Consider the following 27,814-nt stretch of genomic DNA (forward strand, 5'->3'; position numbering starts at 1 on the left):
GAGCTACATAGCTCTTTTTCAGAAGGGACCTGGCCACAAATCATAGCTCAACGAAGTGGCTTATCATGTGGAAATGTATAGCAGCCAAATACTCTAAATGCGTGATGTTGATTGTAAATGTGGAGGAAACACCGGAGGATCCGAAGAAAAATCCACGTGATCGCGAAGAGAACATGCAGACTCCAAATATACAGGCCACTTTGCAAGTACAATATCTTCTTCGCAGTTGCGAATAGGACATGCGTGTTGGGCTTCATGAAATGCAAGTTAAAATAGTGGACATCTTGATCTTTCCTCTTGACAGATTTGCAGCCGACATAGTATCAATAACTTTTACACATTTCAGCACTCGTTTCGTGTCTTTCAAACACTGCATGACTGAAGTTTTTAGCATATTTATGGTAAACATTTGTTTTATCAGCGAGATTTGGGTGAGCACAACACAATTGACACCACATTTCTATTCACTCAGGCTTAGTATTCAGCTGCGGGACTTTATTAAAGTCATTTTTTATAAAATGTTTGTTTCTTTGAATGCCGATTTAGTTTTAACTTTCTTTAGAGAAGGATATATACAAAACAAATCACCCAATTTACTTTGCTTTTTTTAAAGCCACAAACCTAAAGTCATAGAAAAAAATAATTTTATGGACGTGCATGTGACAATCATTTCTGTAACGGGAATGGTAATTTTTTTTATTAGCTAACAAGAATAGCAGTGTATTTAAGTAGACCTAAAACAACATTCGCTATTACAGTAAATGCAAAAATGAGTACGTTTTCCCAATTTCGACAAAGTAAATAAATCAGACATTAATGGGGAAGGATACTTACCCTCAGCAAGTGGTGGTACGCTCCTTCGCGTCTATTAAAACAACAATGAAGTACTACAATATTTAATGTTTTAGCATCACGCATGGGTACCTGCTTACGAGTTACGTGAACTCCATGAATGCAGGGTTTCCCAAACTCCAGTCCTCACGACCCCCCCTCACCACCACGCAACGTCTTTCCGCGTTCACCAATTTACTCCGCCGTTAAAAATTGTTTTACTCGTTCTGTGCTGCACGCACCTGATGATTGTTAAACACGTCCCACGTGATGCGCTAGGCAATCCACGCTGTCTGCGTCACGTGCAACATGTGTATACACACGGGGGACACGCGCGCCCACGCATAATTTAAATTGGCTCTATGAATAGATATAGTTGAATGGGGGGAGTAAATTGGTGAGTGCGAAAAGACGTTAGGTTGATGAGTTTAGGAAACCCTGATTCACGTCTATAAAGCCATCACCAGGGGTATACTATAAACGGAGAGCTATCCCTAGAGGACGGTCAATCGGGGTGACCGCCCCGGGCCCCACGCTTTGGGGGCCCCCCGCACTTCGATGTCACGGTGTCAGATGCAATGCTTCCGGTTTTGCTTGAATGCGTGGGGGGGGGGCACACAGTGAATCAGAATCACAATGTTTACACTAGAGTAATCCGATGAGCTCTAAACCCCTTTTCACAGAGTCCAGTCGGGGCTGGTTAGAATGTTACAACAAACAATACAAAAAAACATGACAGGAGTGTAAAGTATAGGAAAGAAAGATAAGCAAATGACTACAAAAATGCAAGTAAAACTAAGTTATATATATTTTTTATTACATCAGGTAAATCCCACTGAGCTATTAGCTTCTTTTTCAGAAGCAACCTGACCAAAAATCATAGTTCAACGATGTGGCGGCTTATCATGTGGAAATGTATAGCAGCCAAAGACTCGAAATGCGTGATGTTGATTCTAAATGTGGAGGATAAACCGGAGGACCCGGAGAAAAATCCACACGACCACGGGAAGAACAAGCAAACTCCAAATATACAGGTGTCAGGGTCCGGAGCGAACCCACGACCTCCTGCATACCAGGCAAAGATGTAAAATAAATGAATTTGACTACACTAACCCCCTTGTGTGCCATTTCATCATCGCAGTATGAAGCAATCTCTGAGGGAATTTGCTCACAAAGTCTGAGACTAAATGGGGGATCCTTTGCCTTGCTTTTGTATTCTTTATGGGGAGCGGTAGCATCGTGGTTGACTCTATGACCCCAACGACTTAAGTGGGGTTCTTGGTCACGACTAAAGATAAACTCGGCCTAAAATGATGCATTGCTGGTTTGGTCAACAGCAGTACCGTGGAGACAAAGACGGCTGAGCGTGTTATTGGCCCACACTGTCCCCTCGTGTACGAGAGCATCAGCAGTGCTGGCAAACAGCCCTCATCCTCATCGTAGAGTATACGCCTAAACCCATAAGCTTTTTTCATGTCCTGCATATCATAGTTGGAGGCAAGTGGCCCAAATACAACTGCTGCTGGGGTATTAAAATTGAAAAAGAACCTGACCTAAGCGTTACCTATATCGTGGTCAATTTCGGCAGTGTGTATGTTGAACTTCTTTCGCACCGTACGTAGCCAACCGTGCTAATCAGAGGTGCTGGGAAAGGACATAAAATTAAACACAAAAAGCAGTTCTAAAAAAAGATAATGTCGGTTGGAAATGGCATTTGCCACACCATTCCCTTCTGCGATAAGACATCAACGCGGTACTTTTTACCAGTGACACATCATGGGAAGGGGCGTAGAGTGAAGGGCATGAAACGAAAAGGGAACGTGGAGGAAAAAAGAAGGCAAAGAATGGGAATTAAGAGGAAAAGGAATGGAAAAATTGTACCAAAATGGTCTGGAAAGATGAGGATCGGGAGGAAAAGGCAACGACAAGGGCCTCGACTCAGCTGCACGGAGCAGCGTCTGTTATCACAGGGAGCGAGAGGGGAGGGCTTGATAGTGGGGGTGGCCATATAGATGTCCTGTGATTTACGGTAGGCTTGAGCTGATGTAGTTATGCTGTGTAGCTTAATGGGAGAGTGAATCCAGCTATGATTTATATTCAGTTGATGTTCATTGCGTACAGAATTGTGTGTTGGTGTAAAATGTAGCAAAGCAGTGGAATGATTAAATGAATTACAAAGCAAGTGTTTTTGATAATCACGAGAAAGCACTTTTAATATAAAGATACAAAACTTGAATTGATACATTGTGGTAAAAACAGTTCGTAATTTCGTTTCAAATCTTTACAAAACGTTAAATGCTCACAAAAAGAGTGATTACAAGATACAGCAGGCGATAAAATTGTGTCGCTTAGTGCCGAATCTAAAAATAGTAAAGCAGATGGATGACCCTTGTGACAAACATTAAACAGAATTACAGCTGCTATCTGCAGTCGAGCTAAGTTCATAATGAATTACGTATCATCAATCGTTTGTGGAGCTCAACAGTTCAGCATTCAAACTGAAAACGAAATAACAGAGCAGCTGCACATGGTGTGACTCTTAACTTGCAACATAATTCCTTTGGTTTAGTAAGTCTTGGGTGATTCCAAATGATCTTCAGACTGCTAAATCTACCTTAGTTTGGCGCTCTTACCTCTCGGAATTGTACAGTATGCACATTTAGCTGAGGTTTTTAAATATACCAGTGGTAACGTTATATTTAATTATTTAAAAAAAGTTCAAATCGATTCCGGTACTTATCATGAGTTTACACGCGCGTGGAAAATGCATGAGGTGGCGCCTACAAGCCACAATGTGAGGCTACTACAGTACTGTACTCTAATTATGTTTCACCTCAGGTTTTCAAAACGCTTTATATGGAGAATATTCACAAAGTACTTCTTAATAACAAATCTTGGAGGAGGGAAAATGGATGCAAGTTCACGTCGTTGCAAATTGTAAAAATTGTCTTGCTTTGAACATTAGGGTGTTGTTGATAAACCACATAAATTGACATATATGCCCATGTGACAACTTGACCGTGTCAGGTGGTCAAGGATTCTAGTTCAAACATTTAAATGACAGCAAGTCCTTAACGAATTTTCACACAACACGTTTTCGCTAGGACACGGTTCTTCCCACAACGTGGAACGCGCACCGTTATAACGCGGTTTCTGAGCGGTTGACGAACTACTTTCTTGAGCTGCGCGGCCGAGTGGTGTGAGAATTCTAGGTAAATGCGCGGAATGACACGGTACGTGGTGTACCCTCATCTCAGTTCATTGTCCTGCCATTGAATGACTGCAGGCTGATTTTATAGTACCAAGGTGAATCAGTACAGTAATTCCTCGTTTAACGCATTTTCGGTTGATGCCGCACTTTTCAGGAATTAATCTATCACGTTAAACGAGGAATTACCGTATAGCTCCACGATCGGAACCAAAAAAGCGAATTATGCACCAGCTGATCACTTTCTTTGACCATGAACAATCGGTGCAGTGTGAATGTATTCAAAATGAGCCGAAATCTTGGGGCACCAGCACACGCGCAAATCTTCCTGCGCGCCAGTTTTAGGCCAAGCAGTGTCGTTCCAGTCCTTTCGCCACCACCCATAACTCTCTCGATCTGGCATCTTGTGATTTTATTTCTGTTCCCAAAACAAAACAACTCCTTGGAAATGAAGGAGGTTTCATGGACATTTAAAATACTAAAGTGCAGTTACAAAGGATCATTAGATAACGGGACTACCACAGGTGTTCAAGGAAGTTACAGGAGTGCTGGTGTAAGTGCATCTGCGCAGGAGACCACTGTGAAAGGAATAATGAACAATAATTGGTCTGAGGACATCAAATAAATATCTGCCTCTGAACCTTTTGAACAAACCTCAAAATTTAAATAATTTGTACTCTGATTATAATCAACACTTTACAGTGAACGCTCATATTCAGCCTGATTTGTGCTCGTGCCCTATACAGTAAATCCCTGGCGTGTTCACACTACGCACCTCCGATTAGCACGGTTAGCTACGTACGGCGCGGAATAAGTTCAACATACATACGTGCATACGTGTTTTTGCTTTCACGCGGTTTTTCTTTTATGGAATGTTTTCCGCTTATAACGCGCACTGCGCCCGCTGCAACGCGAGTCTGGCGGGTGACGGATTACTTTTCTGAGTGGCGTTGGGTCTTGGTAGCGTTGTTCCGTGATGCTGGGAGCTGGTGCTCGACTGGCGCGCACTGTGATACACGGCTCGCCTTCCTCCTCCTCCTCAGTCTTTATTCCGGCATCTTTGTGTGCGTCGCGTCATCTCACCAATCTTGAACTATCGCACTGTCACTCCCTTATATTTTTCACTCGACGCAAGTCTCACACATTTTACATTTATGTACATGGACTGTCGCACATAGCATTTTTATAGAAATACTATATAAACACAACACATTAAAAAAAAACATGTGAAACAATTAATAAAATTACATGCTGGAATGGCACCACCACTTTCACCGTTAGTCCTTATGGGAAAATCACTTCCGCTTCATGCAAATTATTTTTATGCGAATGTTGTTCATCAACGCAACCCCTGCGTTAAGCGGGCACATGCTGTACTGTGCTGATTTGACGTCAAATATAATAATTGTTGAGATATCGCAATTTTTTTTTTTTAAATCTCCATGTATATGAGTCGTTCATTTATACAGGTCATGATAAATTGCCAAGTATATCCTTTCCCATCTGGGTATTAACTGCAATACAGACTTTTACTGTGGTACAAAAGTGCGTAAAGTGAGTAATGTACAGGAGTTTCATTAAGTGCTTTATATTCTTAGTGAAATGAATAATTACAAATGCATCTTGGACAAAACAAAATTCATTTATGCAGCTCCAAGAAATTGGTGCGATCGTAATAGGACGGATTTTAAAATCTTTGAAAGGAAATAACACTTAATCCATTCGTGATTTAATTCCCAGGCTAATGTGTTTCAGCAGCAAGGGTGGCAACACGGTACGATATTTTTTTCCTATTCCGCATTTTTTAAAAATATCGTACCCTAATTTCGTACCATATCTTTGAAAATGTTTTCCTACCGTACCAGTATGGTAAGATTTCGTACCGCAATTTGGTACTATCGTACCGAAGAAAAAAAAGCTAAGAAAACAAGGGAGAGATGAGCATCAAGCTTATAGTACATTGTTTTGCTTGATTTTTTGTAGAAAGCTTCTTCCTCTGTGGAAAAAAAATATTCTTTAAACATGTTTGATTTTTTTTCTCGAATTCACAAAAAATATTGAAATCGCATAATTTCGAAATGTTGAAAAAAAATCTTTAAATTCTCATCCGTTATCAATGGTATGTGGTTTGAGAAAATCATCTTGCCTGCCATTTTAGTTTTTTGATAACCGTGTTACATTCTTGTAGTCGCCTTTAACGAAAAGAGAGTAAAATGACTATAATAATTCAGATGCTTAGCTTTTATTTAATAGATCGATTACCTGAGTTGGTATGAATAGGGTACGAAAAGGTACGTAAAAAAATACTCTACTTTCGTACCTGTACCTGATGAAAAGATATTGTACCGTAATATCGTACCGTATTTAAGAACCAATTTCATACCGCACTGCCACCCTTGCTGAGCAGTCGCCTGTCACTTGCTGTTGGACACTCACTTCATGGGCATACACAATTGATTTCTTAAAAAATAATTTATATATATGTGACAAGACTACACCTTAATGAGGAGATGTGATCGATGAAAGCCATCTATTTGAAAACGATCAAAAAAGTTACTCCCCACCGTTTTTTTTAATCTAAGTGCATTAATGTTTCATAAGCAACGCCAAAATAAAAATCACGATAAAAAATACTTTTTGTGAAAATTATTGAGTGTTTTGACCCACTGCAGATATGTGGTCTTGAGCTGTGTGGATCCGTTCTAGCTACAGAATTGGCGGAATTAATTTTGGACGAATTGAATATTAAACCAGACGCTGTCAAGTTCTATATGGACATCAAGGTCGTACTAGGATACATACACAACCAAACCAGAAGATTCTAAATCTACATCAGCAACAGGGTGGAACGCATCAGGAAGTCGACGCATCCGGAGCAATGGAATTACATTCCAACTAATCAGAATCCAGCAAATCTCGGGACTAGGTCCATCCCTACATCTCTGCTGAAGCAAACCATGTGGCTGTCGGGTCCCGCATTCCTGTTACGACTTGGCGGTGGCCCATGTACCACCAAGGAGTCCTTTGGGCTCGTAGAACCCGAGTTAGACAAGGAGATTCGTCCCCAAGTGACAACCTTGGTTACAAGCATGCTGCCAAGAAGTCCACTGAGTCTGCACCATTTTGAATACTTCCCAAACTGGGCAATGCTCTTGTAAGCTATAGCACATCTACTTAATATTGCAAACTGCCTGTCATACACACAGTGGTGCCACTGATAACTGCAATGGGTGGCATCACTGCATGGTGCAAAGCACTCAAGAGGAGCTTTCCAGAACAAAGCTATCTTCCGTTGCATGCAACATGCAGCATATGCAAACGAGATCAATTGCATCAACAAGCATGAAAAAAACCTTCCGAGGGTCAGCCTTCTCAGAAAATTGGATCCCAGGATCGACGAGGATGGTTTGCTCAGGATCGGTGCCCGGCTAAGAAATGCAAAATCCGATGAGCGTGAACTAAACACCCTCATATCTCAAGCCAGAGCCACATCGCCATTCTACTTGTGCGCTACTACCATGAGAAGGTCAAGCACCAAGGTCGGCACTTCAGAGAAGGAGCAATTCGATCTGCAGGGTTGTGGATTATTGGAGCATAATGGTGCATCACCAGCACAATCCACAAGTGCATCAGGTGCCGCAAGCTAGATGGGAAACAGGAAGAACAGAAAATGGCAGATCTCCCAGCTGATCGACTCAGTTAGGAACCTCCTTTCACCTCTGCAGGACTCGACGTCTTTAGACCATGGAAGTCGTCTTGCATTGGACCAGAGGAGGGCAAGCGAACAGCAAACTTTGGACAGTGCTGTTCACCTGTATGCGTACTCAAGCAGTGCTCATCAAAGTTATCGAGACCATGGACTCTTCGAGCTTTATAAATGCACTCCGGAGATTCTTCGCCATAAAAGGACCGGCTAAGCAATTCCATTCTGATCGTAGAACCAATTTAATTGGAGCATGTAAAGAGCTTAAGTTTAGTTCGACAAATGTTGAAGATGATTCCTTACGGAAATACTATAGTGATCAAGGTTGTACGTGGATCTTCAACCTCCTCACTCTTCACATATGGGCGGAGCCTGGGAACACATGATCGGGATTGCTCGGCGCATTCTTGACTCCATGCTGTGTGATGTTGGGTCCACACGGCTCTCTCACGAGGTCTTGACCACTCTTAGATATAATTAACACAATACCCCTGGTTCCCGTCTCGACCGACACGGAGTCACTAATCATCTTGACTCTTGCTACACTTCTCACCCAGAAGACAGATGCACCCACAGCAGCCACCGAGGAGGTTGGCACTGCAGGTGTTTAAAGGCATCAATGGAGAGAGGTGCAGAGCTTCGCCAACACATTCTGGCATCGCTGGAAAAATGAGTACCTCACAACACTTCAAGCGCAAAGAAAGTGGCAGGAACATCCTGGTTAGAGGGTGCTGACTTTGTTCACGTGACCAGGAAGTTCTGGGTCAAAGGACCTTAGAGCCACGAGGCCCTTGGAGGCGTCAGCCACGAGACAGACATAAAAATGGAGGCAAGTGTAGCATCTCAGCCAAGAGAGGTGTATCTGCTTGTGGAAAGACTGTAGGAAGCATTATCTGTAAGTTTGTTTATCTTGTTATAATGTTGGGAATGTTGTAATAAGATTGTGAATGCTGCTGTAATGCTGTGAAAGTCTTTATAATACTGTGAGTTCGTTATGATAAATCTGGGGCCTAGTTATTAGTAAAGCCTGCCACTTACTTTATTGTTTACGTCAGTTGTGGCTAGATAAGTCAAGCCAGATTTGTGCCTATTTTAACTTTAATGTGCTCTTCGGAGCAGGGATGATGAAGCATCTCATCCACAGTCAGTGTTTTACGTTATATTATACATTTAGGCTGCACTATGGTGATTACTTTAAGTGACCCAATATAACACAATAGCTCATATTGTTGTATAGCTATTCAGTGTTATTATAGGTGCTTAGTCCATCCAATACCTATTGAGATTGATTTTATTTAAGCAGAATGTTATGATGCTGCAGTGTTCATCACTAGTTTTACTTCGTTCTTCATGAAACGCATAGGAATTTTTGACGTTCATCCTGGCAAAGTCTGTATGTGTTATTTAGACGAAGTTGATCTGCTCGAATAGTGGTACAATGCAACGCATAGCGAGGCCGAGACATTTAGTTTACTTTGTTATAAGATTGTAATTCGTAATATTAATTAATAGAATTTTCTTGATTTAATAAAAAAATATCTATTGCTTAATACATCAATAAATTAGCACTCCAATTCGTTTTACAATAGTAATGTAGTACACACATTTTACAATGGTTTTTTTTCAAAGCGAGGTAGACTTCAGGAAAACTTTTCTTGGAAATGCAAGTATCAGTGGAACAAATTGACACTCATCTATAAACGGCAAAGGAGCAGCCCTGCAATTACACGGTCATGCCAAGTATCCCTTTCAAGGGTATTTTGTCTGCTCTTCCACGGTGGCCAGACATCTCAAAAGAGGGGGGAGGAGTACCCACACTTTACCCCATGGCATGCGACCTGCCGATAGACTGTGGTGTACAGATTCCAACTACAGTGGTCCCTCGGTTTACGATGCCTTCGATTAACGATCTGCCTCCCATAGGGTCCCATTGTTTCTATTAAGGATACATTTTCGATTAACGAAGTTTAAGATACCACGCGGCCGCCAATTTCGGCCAATCGGAGGGCTCCAAAGTGGACTCAGCAGACCTCAGCCAATAAGCAACGCCCTTTTATGAGCGTTTTGAGAGCAACTGGCTCGCTAATGACCCCTCAACCTCCACCACCCCTAAAACTCCAGAGGACTCTAATGGAAGGAGACTCTCCTTCCAAAAATAAATTTTCTCCCACCCCAACTCCTAAGTTAAGATTTTTTTTTATTTTATGCTCTATTTATGCAGCTTTGTATGCTCTATTTATTCATTATTTTTCGATGTTTCTATTAATATTAATTATTTCATATGTTATAACGTTTATGTATTAAAATTGCATGTTTAAAAATTATAAACTATGTTTTTAGGGTGAAAAAGCTAAACTTCCCATAGTCTTGGAACAAATTAAGCCTTTAAATTTCGATTTAAAGCTTTCGTGACTGCAGGGATTCATCTTCTTGGTTCTTTCGGTAAAGTCACGTAGAAGGGAAGTAATAAAATAATAAAACTAAAACATAATAAAATAATTCTCACGACGTTTCGGCCACAACGCAAGCAGCCGTCCTCAGGTGAAGACCAGGTCCTCAGGTCTGTCGGGGAGACAGACCTGGTCTTCACCTGAGGACGGCTGCTTGCGTTGTGGCCGAAACGTCGTGAGAATTATTTTATTATGTTTTATTTTTATTATTTTATTACTTCCCTTCTACGTGACTTTACCGAAAGAACCAAGAAAATTAAGCCTTTATCATGTATTTCCTATAGTCGATTAACGATAACTTCAATTAACGATGGGTTTCGTGGAACCAATTCACATTTACATCGTTAACCGAGGGACCATTGTACTAAGTGGACAGAGGTGGGGCTGGGTTAATAAACTTGCCAATTGCTTCAACTGCCGTGGCGGGGAAACCATTACATCATGGCAGCATATAATTTAAATAAAAAAAATGATTAGAGCAAACACAAATACTATACAATTAAATACTGTATCATAGAAGATCCATATCACCACTAATATAATGCCAAATGTTCTTGGTTGCTTGATTGCGCTTGTTTAACGCCATTATAAAACTGGTAAAGTGGATGCAAATTACTCGTGTAACATCACTCGCAAGAGTGCGCAATTTTTTCTTTCTCAACCTTGATCCAAATAAAAATTACACATTTCAATGTACGCCGTAATGTGAGGTTTCAGTGAGGGACTGCTGGCAATAGCTCAGCCCCTCAATCGTCTGGTTTGTGGGTGTGTGTGTGCCCTTTGAGACATAACCAGTGTAAAAGTCGCAATATAAAATACTGTTAAAGTCATGATAGCAAACCACAACCAGAAATGTTTGATAATTGTGCACTTTGAGACACTGTAAAGTAAACATGAGGAACAATAACATGTAACTTGATGATGATGTAGGAGACAATGGTGGTATACAACACATTGATATGTAGATGTTAATGTGAATGACCCACACCACATTCCACCTGCAGTGTTGGTTAAGTTCCATGTGAAGATTCAAGGGGGACTCAGCAGATATGACAAAATCCATCAGGATTGTGTCTTTTATGAGATTAGTGTAATGTACTGAGCATTTTAAAATCCCCCATTTTCCAGACCTCTGGCATTTGGCTACGTACGGTGCGAAAAAAGTTCAACATACATACAAACATCATGGGACCTCCCTTGCCAGTATCAAAATATAAGAATCGGTTTTACCCTTTCTGGCAATAAAACAGCTACATAATGCATGTTTACCACAAGTATATGTGGTTAAAGCAGACATGATTCATTGCAATTTTGTGTTTTAACATCTTAACACCTGTTTTATTGCCAGAAAGGGTAAAACCTATTTCTATATTTTGATATTGGCAAGAGAGTTCCCATAATGTAGCTGCTCGACCCGAGCTCTCAATGCCCTGATAGTGGCATTGTCTTTGTGCTGTTCGCTTTTTGGCGTCCTCTGGTCTAACACTTTCTGTAACTAGGCTCTAAAGAAAGCTGTCTCTGGTGTGGACCAATCAGAAGACAATGCACATACTGTCACAGCATGTTTTTGTTTGCATGTTCACCACAAGTATATGTGGCTAATGCAGACATGATTCCTTGCAAAAGTTTCAGTTTGATGTTTTCAAATCTTAGCACCTGTTTTGTTGCAAGAAAGGGTAAAAACTATTCTTATATATACATACATACAGGTCGTGCCCTGGAATTGGGTGCACCTATTAAAAGGCAAAGGTGCAGCCCTGCGATTGCTTGTTCATGCCACTGCTGGTGGAAGGGCCTCCACTAGTGGGAGCGAGGCCCCTCAAGAGAGGTATTTTGGCTCACTCCTCCTCCACGCTGACCAGGCATCTTGAAAGAGGTGCACCTCTTAAACTGTTCAAAATATCCAACTCTAAATTTGTGCGTTTAATGTTTCACGGCTGAAGGCACACTCCTTATATACAACTCGTGTACCTGGTGGGCCCCTAGACATCCCCATGTCCTGAAGGGGCTTTCAGGTGCCCTTTGTTGCAGGTGACCGATGCCAACGTCGCGCAGGTGGCGAGCGCAAACGTGGCTGAGCCGAGCATGATGATGGCTCCGCTGAGGTAGAAGGCGGCATTATAATCTGCCGTCAAGTCCACCAGCCAGCCTGTGGGACAGGGGAAAATCAGGCCTCATTTAGAACCCCTCTTAACGACTAATCGCTTCACGACGGGCCCCCATAGAGCCCAATGTGTTTGCTTACCGACCATTCCCCGGTTAACGACGGGCTGTCGCAGGTACAGTAAATATTAAATAATGCATTGATTAACCTTGTTACTTTTAACATGTGTTTATAATGTTGTTAGTATCTTCATGTATTAATCAGGCGCGGTTAATCCACTGGGGCGCTGCCCCACAAGGTAGCTGGAGATGAGAAATTATTTTTAATAAAAAATATTTTTCTATATATATATAATTTTTTTTTAGACGTGATTTGCCTAACGAAGATAACATTTTAACTTGTTCATATTAGAAACCACTGCAACAGCACAGTCTGATTTGTGCCTCGGGGAGGTCTCGGGGCGGCTGTAAAGGCATCCGAGTGAGAGATTTCCTTTCAGTCATTGCGATTAGCAGCTTCGCATTTTAGCCACGCCGTTTGAGACATTCAGGGCGGTGAAAAAGGCATTCATGGCTGTAACGACGATGTCACAACGCTAGGTTGCACTGTACAAATACACCAGGTTACGGCCTACATGCTCGAAGCGTTTGGCAGTGTCGAAGAAGTTTTGTCGTGTGGACTTGAGGGTCATGAGGACAGCATGAGCATGAGTGCTCTGTTGTTTTGTTTCGTATTGTTTATAAATGCCTACCGTTGGTAGATAAGACAGTTATATCACTTTCACGGGAAAGTCAATAATATCACGAGGTTTTTCTTAATTAGAACACCATATTTTCAGAGGTCACTTAACAGGCCCACCAAGTGGAAATGTTATCAGAACGAATTAAGCCTTTAACCTGTATTTCTTATACTCACTTAATGACCAATCACTTAACGACCGGTTTCATGGAACCAATTACCGTCGTTAAGAGGGCTTCTACTGTACCAAATATCAGACAATGGCGCTTTCATGCTCGGCAAAGATCCAGCCGCTTTCTTCGCGTTAATCATTCGAGATATTTAGATTTTTTTTTTCTCTAAAAGAGCTTGAATTGAGAGAATTACGTGGACACACTATCAACCCACTCCACTTCATTGAATCTGGTGTGTGTACCACGCACAGCCTTTGTGTCATTCCACTTATGAATGATGGCCTACCACACCTCATGGCTCAAGGTGGTTATTTGACCATACTTCACGCGTAGACATAAAAGCAAGTACAGAACAAGCAACGGTTTATGCTGCAGTTCCATCTGCCGCCCACTATATAGCCCTACAGCGGCCTATGACAGCCTGTTTTGTGCATGGTGGTCACCCCATCAAAGCACTATCCAGGTTCAACACCTGCTTAGCTTCTGAGATCTGGACGAGATCAGGCACATACCTGATGACTTACTTACATCGCGCCGTGGCTATGTGCATTCGAACTGTGGACCTATGACGAGGTTGTGAACTCACGAAGGCGTCCAGAGCCACTTAAAAGCGCACGAGAATACGGATGTCACCGTAGGGCTCGGTAACCTGCTGTGGGTGGGCCGAGGAGGTAGGGCAGCGCATGCATGGCGTAGATTAGGCCGATGGCTGTGTTGGCGCTCGCCGGCTCCACCAGGTCGGCCACGAGCACGGGGATGAGCGGGGTGCACGCGCCGTTGAAGTAGCCGTAGAGGGCGGCGAAGGCGACGAGCAGCGAGAAGCTGCGCATGGCGGGGAGGGCGAGGGCGCACGCGCCGTACAGGCCGACCGCCACGCAGTAGCAGTGCGCTCGCCGCGACCGAAGGCACCTGGGCGAGCACGAGTGGGAGATCGTTACGGACCGTTGCCGTAAGAGTCGAGAGACCCTGACTCTGTGCGTCACTCGCGCACGTTCGAGGGTGGTTGGCGTGGGTCCCTGCTTGCAAGGAATCAAATGAGGGGCCCCAGTTAAATTCCCCCCCCCCCCAACTCTTCATCGCCCGGTCCTTTCTGCTCATCTGGCCCATGGGTGACAGCGGATGCTGGAGGCGCACCCAAATTGAGTGGTGTTTATAGAATATATGAATTAAAAAACGTATTGTGTTTTCTAAGTTCTATACGTGTTATTTCAGTATTTAGATGTATGTATGTAGAATTTCTTTTGCACCGTACGTAACCAACAGTGCTAGTCGAAGGTGCGCGGGGGGGGGGCAACAAATGCTATATACGTTCAAACTATTATCAGGTAATTCTCAAACTCTCTACAAACACCGTATACCGCCGCCTACATCAGATCACATTCCGTGTATCAGGCAACAAAAAGAAAACCGCCGGAGCCACTGACTCGCGGTCGATGAGCCAGCTGTACGTCACGGTGCCGACGATGTCCATCACGCCGAGGAGGGAGATCAGGAAGGCCGCCTGCCTCTCGGGCGTCCCCACGCTGTGCGCAAACGGCACGAGGTAGACGAGCGGCGTGATGCACCCGTAGGCCAGCAGGGACACGGACAGGCACAGCACGGGCAGCTCGGGCCTGCACGCCAGGGCCTCGCGGCACCCTCGCCGCGCCGCCGCCATCGCCACCTCGCACAGCATGCGCGGCCTGCAACGGGTGCGGAACCGCCACCGCCGCCGGGTTAATGCGGGGGAGGCCTTAAGAGGCCATGGCCGGCCCCCCGGGGGATTCCGAGCTTGCGGGGGTTCCCCAGGATATATAACAGCCCGTCCCGCTCTATGAAGGTCAAAACAGCGATGCTCGGCACGATGGTAAATCCTATAGGTACCTGGTATTTAGAGCCATAGCATCACTATGGTTAAAGTGCGTTTGCATCACATCGCCTGTAGTGCGCCACTATAGGCGGTGTCCTACAATTCCAACTGGTTTTGTTTGTATTGACTGTCATTTAGATCTACAATTGGTATTTCACATTTAAAAACTAGCACTGAAAAATCCAAGGTGAATTAGGGTGGGCATGTTTGGAATCTCGCGTAGGTGGTGGTAACATGCTCAAGGAAAGGAATTGAATATACAGATGGCCACCCAAAAACAATTAATCTGGTGCTAGTGACAGGCCACGGATATCTCGACAAATCTGGCTGTCGCCTGATGAAGCTCGTGTAATTATTGGAGAAATGTCGTACTCAGATTGTAAATGTTGTGGCTTAGCTCTCCAACACACCTGTGTGCTGGACTAGTAACGAATTGGCATGTTCTGTTTAGGTGACAAACCTTACTAAGGGGCCGTCCATAAATGACGTCACGCACCGAGGGGGGGGAGGGGGGTCAGACATCTGCAGTTTTAGTTAGACGTTGAATATTTTCAAGTGAATTTTATGCTAAATTTCAGCTTTCCAACGCCTCCTTTCTAATACGTGTTTTTATCCTACAACATCAGAGTGCAGCGCCACATTAAATACGTACTACAATGACAATATTTTTAGTTTAAAGTGATTTGAAGCATGTTTTATTTTCAAAATGTAAATATGTTTTTGGGGGGGGGGGGCAGAGCTTTGTGACGTCATATTTGAGGGGGGTCTGACTTTTTGTGACGCCGTGTGACTAGGGGGGGAGGGGGAGTATAAAATCGCCCAAAATAGCGTGACGTCATTTATGGACGGCCCCTAATTGGCTGTCGGGTGGTGGCGGGTTTAACGACACATTTATACATTTATGCAATCTAACCTGAAAAAAACCTGTATTATGGTTGATATTGGTCGCGAAATTCCTCCGTGTTAAACTGACAGAGTAAGAAACTGTTGAACATCTCTGCTATTAGAGTTTCCCGCAGGCTGTCATTTGGCTGGATGAGATCCCATTAAAATGCAATAGCTCGTTTCAGACCTGTGCCAGGGAAGGGGTCTGTCACGGTAACCGTCTATGGAAAGTACAGCATTAATCTTACCAATTTAGTTGTTACATATTGTGTTGCGAGGCAGTGTAGGGCAATGAGGATTGTGGTAGGCTATCAGTGCAGAGTCGAAGTGTTTTGTTCCTGTTCCGAGTTTTCTCCAGCTGCCCCTGGTTTCGTCCCACATGAAAGTGTATAAGAGGAAACTGGCTAAACAATTATCCTTATAATAGGCATTTGTGATTCAAAAGTCACAAATGACTTCACCTTGCAGAACAACCTTCAGATATCGATTTTAAGTCATGTGTCTCATCAAAATGAATATTATAATGCAGGATTCTAGCTTCCACCAAACTATTTCATGAATTAAAGAGTTGATTTAATGTACAGCAATTATACAATACTCTGGTTTCCAGTCTTTGAAAATCATGATTACAATGTAGGATATTTTAAGGTAAACGTAGATTACCCATATGCACGCACATACAAAGAACTCCCATATAGCCTCGTGGATTGTTATACCAAGTACTGTGTTAGTGAACCCCTATTAAGTCCAGATTACAGGCAAGCATAGAAATAATATTGAATAACAATATTTTAGGCCATTGTCCTATTGGCTTTTCAGGCCAATATTATCTGGGCAACATTTGCTTAAGCAAGCAAACGCAGGACCGATTTTGACCTTCTGGGTTTCATCAGCAAAGGTGGGCTTGTTAAAACAAATGCTGCTAAGGGTTAGCAGATATTATTCAAGGCAATACGCATTATTGTATTACCAACTCATTATGCACTGTTGTAGAGTGGCATTATGGGTAAAATTATATATAAGCAGAACTCAAGATTAGTTTTCCCACATTATTATAGCATGGTTTGCTATGTACGAAGCGAAACAAGTACAAAAAATATATGAAAAAAATAATTCTTAATGTAAAAAAAACATTCTACAGGAGGATAAAGAAGAATAGGTGGAGTCACACACTTGTAGCGGCCGAGAGGCGTCGCTGTCTCTGCCGGCTGCTTGCCGAGCAGGCCGGGCTTGGCGGTGGGGGCGGCCGGCGAGGCCAGGGGCCTGAGCAGGGCTCCGCACACGCACAGCTGTGCCACAAAGGCCCCCAGCAGCAGCAGCGCTCCCCGCCAAGCGTACACCTCGATCAGCAGCTGCTCCCTCCGCGCGACGTTTGGGGAGAGAATGGAATTCAGAATCAGAATTGGCTATGTACATGGCTCTTTATCACAAATGTCCAGAAGTAAGGGCATGGCGTGAGAACGTTACAACAACAAACAATACAAAAACACGATAGGAGTGTAAAGTATAGGAAAGGTAAACAAACATACATAAAAGTAAACTTTTTTTTAATCTTCCCAGGTATTTGCTTCTTTTTCAGAAGCGACCTGGCCATAAATGATAGCTCAACGAAGTGGCTTATCATCATGTGGAGATTTAGAGCAGCGAATTGGGAGGGTGGGTACAGATAACGGTGCATTGTGCCTTAATGCTTAACACGTAGTAGGCGTTCGCGACTAATATTATCCACAAAAGATGTTTTCTGGATTAGAGTGCGTAAATATAAATGCGTCGTTAAACCCGCCAGCACCTGACAGCCAATTGGTAAGGTTTGTTACGTAAACAAAACATGCTAATTCGTTAAAAACTTTCAGTTGATACATTTATATGAACAAAAGAACCAGAGGCATCAAATGTCATAAGGACTGTCTGTAGGCATCTGTTCAGAGACATTCATTTGACAAGAACAGAACTGTGTTAGATATGTGATGAGGTGGGAGTTCTACAATATTTGGTGAGGCAGTGAATGTAATTTCCAGCCAGGTGGCGCTATCGTGCATGCCTCTCAATCTGGAAGTTGTGAATTCAGAATCAGAATATTTATTTATACTGGAAGAATTCGATGAGCTTTAAAGCTATTTTTCACAGATGTTCAGTAGGGGCAGGTGAGAACGTTACATGTTAATTCAATTCTCGGTCAAAGGTTGACTTAGCCCGTCATCCTTCCATGGTTGAAAACACGAGTACAGCTTTGTGTGACGTTATCAGTGGTTGTTCGAAAGAGACATTTGCGTATGTCACAGGATTGAGGAATTTTCACCACTGGCTTTGGGGTACCTACACAAACACCACCAACACCATTACAGTGCTCATTTGAGCATAGAGACACTTAGACTTTATGAATGCTAACCTGTTGAAAATCTCAAATGCTGAAATTGCAACTGATTTAAATAGGAGTACAGGCATTCTAAATACACAGTAAAATGAAATGCAGTACATGGGCCCAAAAAATATTCAAGTTGGGACAATTCGTCGATTTATTAACCAAACATTTTTCTGGCCCCTTCCAATCTGGTGGAAGCCCAGATATCTTGCCTCTCTACAAGCCACACCCAATTGTAGACAGCTTATGACGCCAATGACATCACCAAGCCCTGCCCATCACCTCCCGTCCAGCAACACACATGAAAACGGAGGTGATTATTTTTAAAATATTTTTTTGGTTATCAGATAAGTTTAGTAATCAGTTACTAAACCAATCAGATCACCCAGCTCTGGACTAGACTTGTCAAATGTTAAAACATAACAATTCTAAATTGTTCATTTTTAAATGTTACCACATACATTAATTACATTTAACTACCATAAAAAAACGGAGGAGCCGGAGAAAAATCCACGCGACCATCGGGAAAACATGCAAACTCCAAATATACAGCAGGCGTCAGGGTTGGGATCAAACCCACGACCTCGTGTATACGAGGCGAGGGAGTTAACATCTCGCCAGTGCCGGTGCACCATAAATAAATTGTTGTAGCCACCTTAGGCGGTACCGCTTTCTGTTCTGGCCCCATGGATGAATCGGCACCTGGGTGAGTTTGCTGTCTCACCTGGACCACAGGTGCCAACACGAAGGTGCCCACTCCGTTGCCGGACATGGCCAGCCCTGTGGCCAAGAGCCGATGCCTCTGGAAGTAGCGACTGACAATCGCAATCGAGGGGGAGTAGCACAGCGCGAAGCCTAGGCCTGTGGTAACGTAATGGCAACATTGCGTGACATATCATCATCATCATCATCAGCAGCAGCCATGATCAATCCACTGCTGAATAAAGGCCTCTCCAATTCATCGCCATCCCCCATGGTTTTGCGGTGATGTAACATGCTTGAAATATGTTTTGGCATCAAGAGCCACTATATTCAATAGTCACATTTCAATAGTCATTTGTCAAATGTGAGCACTGACTTTATAATCCCAGATGCATATCCTAGGATATAACTGACATAAAACCAAGTTCCAAGGGAAACAGGTAGGCTTTCTTTCACCTTGTCACATGTGACCTTACATTGATGTCGGCTTTTATTCGAATGACCTAATAATTAACCAGAGTATCTGCAATGTCGGACATTCGTATACAACCCATTTGTGATTCGCAGTGTGCTGGATTGGTAAACAGTAACTTGTGTCGTTCTAAATATTCCTCTCCTATGAATAGACCACAATTATTTTACTGTGGTCTGAAATGTCGTTGCCTTAAGTGTTAGGAGATAATGTATTTGCTTCACTTACAAAACACGGTTAGCAAATAATAATGGTAGTGTTATCTTTTTCACCTATAAATAAATACCCTAAACAGATGGAGTGCTGTAGATACAGTTGTTACGCACTGCACTATGAAACCAGCAACCTGCGTTTGATTTCAGGCCACAATTTACATCAGTGGCTACTGATACCTGAGTTCGTACTAGGCACGCTCTTTCACCGTGCTGCACTGACCAGCGTGGCGAACAGGGGCGGTTTCTTCATTAGGGCGATTGGGCGACGCACCACCAATGTCATTCGACCACAGAGTCACGCTAGCCGTCACTGTGCCTCTGGATATAGTCCAATCAGCGTCATGTCACATTCTGTGGAGTACCGCCTCTTTTTGGGCGATTTCACTCCGGCTGAGAATTGCCCCGAGTGGCCCCATAGACTTACATTCATAGATGTTTTTTTTCGAACGGGGGGGCGCTGCAATGCATTCTCTATGGCTTCCGGGAGGGCTCGCACTAAAGTGCTTACGTCATCATACGTAAGCACGTTTCATCCAACAATATAATTTGTCGCCACCTAGTGGAATCTTTAATAAAAGAAACTTGAGTGGATTGTATTAATAGTGAGTATAGAAACAAACAAGATGTATTGTAAGAGTCACTTTATTTTTCATTAATATTAAAGAAGTGAAGTTGCCTTTACATGCTTAAGCTGTTAATTTATCCATTGCATGGGTGGACCTTATCCTTATCAATCATCCAGACATTTGCCCCCCCTGAGAGAATTTGCAGGAGCCGCCACTGGTGGCGAAGTATGGTCCAACAACACCTGTGCCAACATGGCATTTGAGGCCTTCAACCAGATGCAATCTGACAAATATCTGTAAATTACTATTATAATTTGCATTGAATGTTACCATACAGTATCCCCTCATTATTCGCGAGGGATTCATTATGGATATGCTCGTGAATATAACATTTCGCGGATAAAGATATTGGCCAACAAAAACATATCTTCGTCATATATTACCTTAAATAAATACATAAATAGGCTTTCTCTCTCATTACTTAATCTCATCGCTTAATATCATAGTTTTATCTCATCATTTTATCTCTCATCACTTTATCTCATCATTTTCCCGCATCACATTCTCTCTCATCCCTTTATTTATCTCTCTCTAAATGCAGTTGGGTAGAGTTTCAGATGCGATTCGCGGATAGCGAAAATCGCGGATAGCAAGTTCTAGAATAACGAGGGAATACTCTCATTCCAATATGCATCATCTGCAGGGGGTGACACCTGTAAACTGGTTTCGTCACGTGCAGTCCTCAAGCAGTCGTTGACTCACCAGCCATCAGTCCCAGGAACAGGTAAAGGAATTCGATGGTTGGGGAAAAGGAGGCAATGATGAAACCAGAGGATGACACCAGGCCACCAAACATCACCGTGGCCCGGCAGCCAAAGCGAGTGCTCAGCAGGCTTCCAATGGGGGCTGCAACACAGCACAGTGACCACGCCAAGTGAACGGACGTCAACAGACTCACAGTGTATCGCTTCGTGACAGCTCAAGGCGATGAAATATATGTGATGGTTTTGTGTTCAGTTTAAGTTAGAATGTACAGGTGGATAAATGTACAATGGATCTATTGAGACAATGTATAATGATCAGTGCGGATGTTCGTACCACACAGCATGGTGGTGCAGTCCATTATTGAGTTAATCCATGCAGTTGTAGATGTGTCCTTTGAGAAGTGTTGTTGAAACTCCACGAAGAAAATTGGTATGCATCTGCAATGGATTACACGAATTACACATAGGGTGCAAGTTGCTTTGTATATAATATTCAATTTGCATACGAGGTGAACCCAGCAATCATGGAACGTTGGGCCGATGGATCCAACTGCTTGCCAACATTGGGCCAACGTTGCAGGTTTGATATCAGCCATTTCGATGAGCTGTCATGTGTGATCAAGTCACATCTGATCAAGAGCTAATAGCTCAGTGGGATTTACCTGGTAAATAACGTAGTTTAATTTACAAAAAATATATAAATACAGGAAAACTACAAATGCCTCTACCAGGACTGCATCTATGGGACCGTTTTTGCCAGTATCAAGATGATGAAAAAAAAACCGAATAGGTTTTACCCTTGAGAGCAAGAATACAGGTGTTAAGATGTTCAAACATGCAAAACATGTTTATTTGCATGTTTTAACACAAACATTCAGTACGCAGATAAATTGATCACATATGCAAAATCATCGGAAAATTACTCAATTGGAATTATAACATCGCAAACATCGACTCCCTACTGTGAAAAGCTTCAGCAGAACCCTCTTTAAAATTATAATCAGTGAGGCTTTCATAAGAAATCCAAATAAATTAAGGAGTACGTGGCCAGGAATTAAGGATGTCTCTGCTAGATATATATTTTTAAGTTTTGGTTATTCAATATCAATTTGATGAAAAAAATAAGAATAGCTTTTATTATAATTTCTGCCAATAAAACAGGAGGCGTTAAGATGTTTAAGCACCAAATAGACATCTATTTCAAGGCATCAAGGCTGCATTAACCACACGTACTTGTGGAAAAACATGTAAACAAACACGCTCTGATAACACTGTGTTACAATACTCTTTGGTTCTTTCGGTAAAGTCACGTAGGTAGAAATAAAATAAAACAATTAACGACGTTTCGATCACAATTTATTTTATTTTTTTGTTCCTGGGTAGTAAGTGTTATTTCCTAATTGCTTATGCTCAAAAGTACAGAAATTGGCTATTATTCCCCACAAACTTTGCTTTTGTGACAAGGACAGTGATATTTGGAAATGTACCTATTTTTCAGAACATTCCAGATAGATTCAGTGCTGATTAAACTTGGAGTAACTTCTAGAACATTCTATAACTTTCCAGTAATAGAAATATTTTAGTATAAATACAGGGGCCTTAAGCCAACCAGTTCAGTTTAGTTCCAGCTGCCTAAGTGGATACATTTCTGCATTTTTCTGAGATGGCATCAAGAGGCTGCAAGCATCCGGCAGACGCATTTTGCTATGTCTGCGGCCAATTCATGAAGACAAGAGCGAAAAAGAACTGTGTGGAAGCATCTGCTAAGATGTGTGAGGCCTACAAGGCATGTTTCGGCATTCCTGTCGGGGATCAAGACAAACCCTGGTCCCCTCATTTCACCTGCAAGCAATGCATAAAAACTCTGGAAGGTAAGATGAACAATTGTTGCTTAGAATTTTATGTTATAAAATTTGTAAAAAAAAATTGTAAAAGTTTTAAATTTTCAAATGTTTTACAACTTTTAGTGTTATTGAAAAATGTTGCGAGAATTGTTTACACATTAGTCATGGGTGAAGTAAATACATTTTTTGTAGGATTGTACAGAGGGGAAAAGAGAGCCATGAAGTTCTCTATCCCAATAATTTGGCGGGAACCCACTGACCACTCAAGCAACTGCTACTTCTGCATGGTGAACCCTTCCAAACGTCGGACTGGCAGGAATGCACCTGCTATCACGTATCCGGACCTTCCTTCATCCATTGCCCCGGTGCCACACTCACATGAGCTCCCTGTACCCACTCCTCCGGAGAAAGAGGGTCTTTAGAAGAGAGCAGCAAGTCATAGAGCGAGGAAGACGTAGATCCAGATGACAATTTCAGAGGTGGAGCTGAGGAAAGAAACTCATACTAACCCAACCAAAAAGACCTCAACGACTTTATCAGAGATCTTGGTCTTACCAAGTCCAATGCCAAGCTTTTGACGCCTAGGCTCAAACAGTGGAACTTGTTGGATAAAAGTTTAAAAGTCGCAGATCAGAGGAAGCATCACCAACCTTTTTGCAGCTTCTTCACCCGTCAAGATGGGCTCTGCTTCTGCCACAATGTGACCAGTCTGTTCGAGGCAATCGGAATTGCCTGTAACCAGAATGAGTGGCGCCTCTTCATTGACAGCTCATCCAGGAGCCTCAAAGCCGTGCTGCTCCATCATGGTAACAAGTACCCGTCTCTTCCCCTGGCTTACTCGGTGCACCTCAAAGAGGATTACAACAGCATCAAGACCTTGCCTTGAAGTATAATGAGTACGGCTGGGAGGTCATCGAAGACCTCAAAATGGTGTCATTCCTGATGGGTCTCCAAGGCGGTTTTACCAAGTTTCCCTGCTATCTTTGCCTTTGGGACAGCAGGGACACCAAGACGCACTACCACAGGCGGGACTGGCCACAGCGGACTGAGTTCTCTGTGGGGAGGAACAACGTCAAGTGGGAGACACTGGTGGACCCCCGGAAGGTGCTGATGCCACCACTGCACATCAAATTGGGCCTTATGAAAAATTTGTCACAGCTGTAGATAAGGAGTCGGCAGCCTTCAAGTACCTTCAAGACTTCTTCCCTAAGCTGTCTGAGGCAAAGGTCAAAGCCGGTGTCTCTGTCGGACGACAGATAAAGAAGATCTTGGAGTGCAATGAATTCCCCAAGAAGCTCACTAGTAAGGAGAAAGCGGCTTGGAACAGCTTTGTCGCAGTGGTTCGTGGCTTCTTGGGCAATCATAAGGTCGAAAACTATGTGGAACTGGTTAAGACTCTGGTTAAGAACTACGGCACAATGGGCTGTAGGATGTCCCTCAAAGTCCATATCCTTGAAATCATCTTGATAAATTCAAGGAGAACATGGGAGCATACTCGGAGGAGCAAGGCGGGCGCTTTCACCAGGATATACTGAACTTTAAACGCCACTACCAAGGACAGTATAACGAGAACATGATGGGAGACTACATTTGGGGGCTGATTCTTGAAAGTAATTTACAGTATAATCGTGAATCTCGAAAAACTACTCACTTCTAAATCTTTTGTAGTCATTTTTGTATTACTTTAGTATAAATTCATGTTAATTTTGATTCACGTTGTTTTTTCAGACTTTATGTGAACGAAAATACACAAATTCGCCCGTTTTCTCATTGAAAGTAGGTAAATTCCAAAATATCACTGTCCCGATCACAAAAGCAAAGTTTGTGGGAACTAATAGCTATTTTCTATACTTTTTAGGTAAAGCAATTACGAAATAACACTTACTACCCAGGAAAAAAAATTGTGTTCCATAGTGTAATATATGGGCATTGTTTTTTAAACTGATTGACCTACACCAGAGACATCCTTCTTCATGGCTTTGTCTCACCACCAGTGTTAGACCAGAAAACACCAAAAGGCGAACAGTAACACCTGTTTTATTTCCATAAAGTGTAAAATCCATTCTTATTTTTAATAATTTTGGTTACGGCAAAAAGGTACCATTGATTTCAATGTATTTTCTGCAGGTGCTAGTAACATTTAATAGTTGGTTAATTGGAAACGTGTTTCTCCACGCTCATCACGAGGGCAAGTCCTCGGGCATGCGATGACACATGTGTAATGAGCGACTTCCGCGACACGTCGTGTAGAGGGTACTTCTTCTTTTATTCTTACATGGGCACAACACAGGCCAACGTCTCTATCGGCTACACACACGGCCGATCACTCGGCGAGGTTCCACCATCCACACTCGGCTACGCCGCTGGCTGGCGGCGTGACGAGGATTGTGATGGAAGCCCGCAGGAGATCTTCCACGTGGCCGGAAGACGGAGAGAGATGACGGCGAGTAGCAACGCAGTCCGGACCCAAGACTCCACACACGAACCCCGAGCCCTGGTCCGCCCCTGCTTATATCTCCCCAGGCGTGGCTAGGCTCCGCCTCTGGCCACGCCCTCTCGTGGAACCTTTGAGCAGGTTCCCGGAGCATCTCGGCCAACCCCGCCTATTACCTTTGCCCCAGATACCTCTCCCTTTCAGATTGGATGTTGTCTTAGCGGTGCCCGTACCCGTGCTTCCCTTTTCCAGCCAGCAGGTGTCATCATGCCATTACACATGGACATTGGTGCCCTGTTTATGCATTTTGTTACAGTTTGAGCTCAGTGACCCTGACTGCATGCCAATGTTTGAAGGGAAGGCTACATATGTGTGAGTTGCATCGCTACAATGCCTGTAACAAAAAAAAGCCAAACCAGCTGCCAGGGGCTCACTTCCACATTGCTCAGTGGACTTTATGCCATCTGCACAATGTTTTCAATCACATGGCAGTGTCTTTAGTGGTTTGTTGATGTCCCCTTTTCGTTTTTTTTTAAGTAGCTGTGATGACACCTTGTCACGTGATAGTCACACGGACGCAATGACATGAACACAACGATATTCACATGGACGCACGGTGATGAGTACAGCTCTATGTGCAAAAAGCAGGAATCTAGTTACTTGGGAGTCGAGATTCCTATAAAATCCTGATTTCAATATCTCACTTGTATCTCAGGATGGAATCGTAATGCAACCACGCATTATCATATATATTACATTACCATAACAGATAGTTTCTGGGTACATCAGTGGCGCAGTTGCAAGCAAACTGAGCTGGAAACCTGGCTTCCCGAGTTCGATTCTCGGCCACGGCTATATCGTTAGTGTCGAGCGATGTTTGAACCGGGGCTGCATCCCCATCCTACCTCCTTCACCAATTGGTACTCACCAGCATGGTGAAGCATGGTCCAAAAACTCTCATGACCGACCAGGATGCTTGGAGTTTGAATTGACGAAGGGCTGTAAATTATTATTATTGTTATTACTGTTATTACATAATGGATAGCTTAAAGGGCTGAGCCTCATCGGATCAGAGAAATAAGCCGGCAATTTCAACACCCTCCGTTCAAATGGCAAGTTATATAAATGACATTGATAGAGTAGAGCACCAGTTATGTCCTCATCAAATAAAGGGTATTGACAATTAAACCGAACAAAACTATATTCACCAGGTAAAGCCCACTGAGCTCTATAGCTCTTTCTCAGAAGCGACCTGGCTACAAATGATAACGAAGTGGCTTATCATCGTGTCGAAATGGAGAATAGCAGTAAAATAAATAAAAAATATTTCCCCCTGACCACGAAGGAGTGATCGTATGCCAGTGAAAAATGAGTACACACGTCTTTGTAGGATGGATTTTTCTGAAGTATTCGTGTGGAATTTAAAAATCCCGTGCGTATTTATTCCTCCGCAGGGAGTTTGAGTAACGAGTGTGCAGGAAGGTGGAGGCTCTGCTGAAGGTGGGAAAACTGAGTAATTGAGAAGTGGATCGGGTCCCCGCATTTGCGGCACTGAAAGATCTCACAGAAAAGCCACGATGGGAGATATTGGTATGGACAATTTAAGCCCGGACGGTTGAGCATTCACGATGAACCTCACCAGTGTGTGTATGTCACGCATGTCATGCGAGTTTACATTGGGTCGAATGAAAACAGAGCTAGCGGCCTGAAACATAATGGGGTGATGGTACAAAACTACAGTAGACATCGGAGTGACTTCAGTTGTGACAAACACCAAAAAACAAATACAAAACAACGTATCAATGGGGGCTGCAGGCCATCAGCGGGGTAGCTTGGGGGTAGAGAGGTCAAAGGTCGGAAAAACAGAAACCTCCTGGCAAATAAGGGTGTGTCAACATGTATGTGTGCTTGGACAAGCAATTCTCAAAACATACGTTACGGACAGTTCAACCAAGAGGGGCGGTAAACAAAATATGTAATTATGCCGACACATTACATGGTGTGACAAAGCAGGATTTGTATCACAACTAAATTTACGAAAAATACGCTCCGAAAGAATCGTACATATTTAGGCTGCAAAGCAATATCATCTTCAGCCATGATAAATCCACTGCTGGATAAAGGCCTTCCCAAGCTGTCGCCATTTCGTGGTCCCTGCGATGTAACGACCCATCTAGTACCTGGCCACAGGCTGAAATAAAAGGCCTGCATCTTTTATGGCCACTCTTGTCGTATACTGGCGTATCAGACGGCATGCGATTTGCAACGTTGCGGCACTTTGTATGCATCTTCTGATTTATTGTGGCGACGTTTTCATTCTCGAGTTTGTTAGAAATGTTCACTCAAAGTGCATGTGCGTGATTTTCCGTACCGATGCAGTCACTGACTGCCGCGGATGTTATCACGGTTTACATTACAGTAGAGCTACAGGTACATTGGAAGCAATAGAAGTACTGAATATGAGTGGCCCATTTAAAGATGGAGATCAGCTCAAGTCTCCCGTGACTTCTGTGT

At 43.1% G+C, this 27,814-nt stretch overlaps 1 protein-coding gene across 7 annotated transcripts in view; it reads right to left on the minus strand.

The window, feature by feature from the left end:
* Window positions 1-3,016: 3,016 nt before the first annotated feature.
* LOC144717696 (monocarboxylate transporter 12-like) overlaps window positions 3,017-27,814 on the minus strand; it is a 46,915-nt gene continuing 22,117 nt past the window's right edge. For 5 of the 7 annotated variants that reach the window (XM_078593257.1, XM_078593260.1, XM_078593259.1 and 2 more), the window contains 7 exons: window positions 21,357-21,460; window positions 21,021-21,164; window positions 19,028-19,164; window positions 17,115-17,293; window positions 14,632-14,889; window positions 13,857-14,116; window positions 3,017-12,341 (listed from right to left, as the gene is read on the minus strand). In XM_078593257.1, coding sequence (XP_078449383.1) covers window positions 12,175-12,341; window positions 13,857-14,116; window positions 14,632-14,889; window positions 17,115-17,293; window positions 19,028-19,164; window positions 21,021-21,164; window positions 21,357-21,460 — 1,249 coding nt within the window. In that variant the 3' untranslated portion in view covers window positions 3,017-12,174. Of the gene's footprint in view, window positions 12,342-13,856; window positions 14,117-14,631; window positions 14,890-17,114; window positions 17,301-19,027; window positions 19,165-21,020; window positions 21,165-21,356; window positions 27,034-27,814 lie in introns of those variants that run through there. The other 2 variants (XM_078593254.1, XM_078593261.1) reach the window with 2 other exon arrangements.

This window comes from Lampetra planeri, chromosome 4 (assembly GCF_965212315.1).
Source record: "Lampetra planeri chromosome 4, kcLamPlan1.2.h2, whole genome shotgun sequence".
Classification (NCBI taxonomy): domain Eukaryota; kingdom Metazoa; phylum Chordata; class Hyperoartia; order Petromyzontiformes; family Petromyzontidae; genus Lampetra; species Lampetra planeri.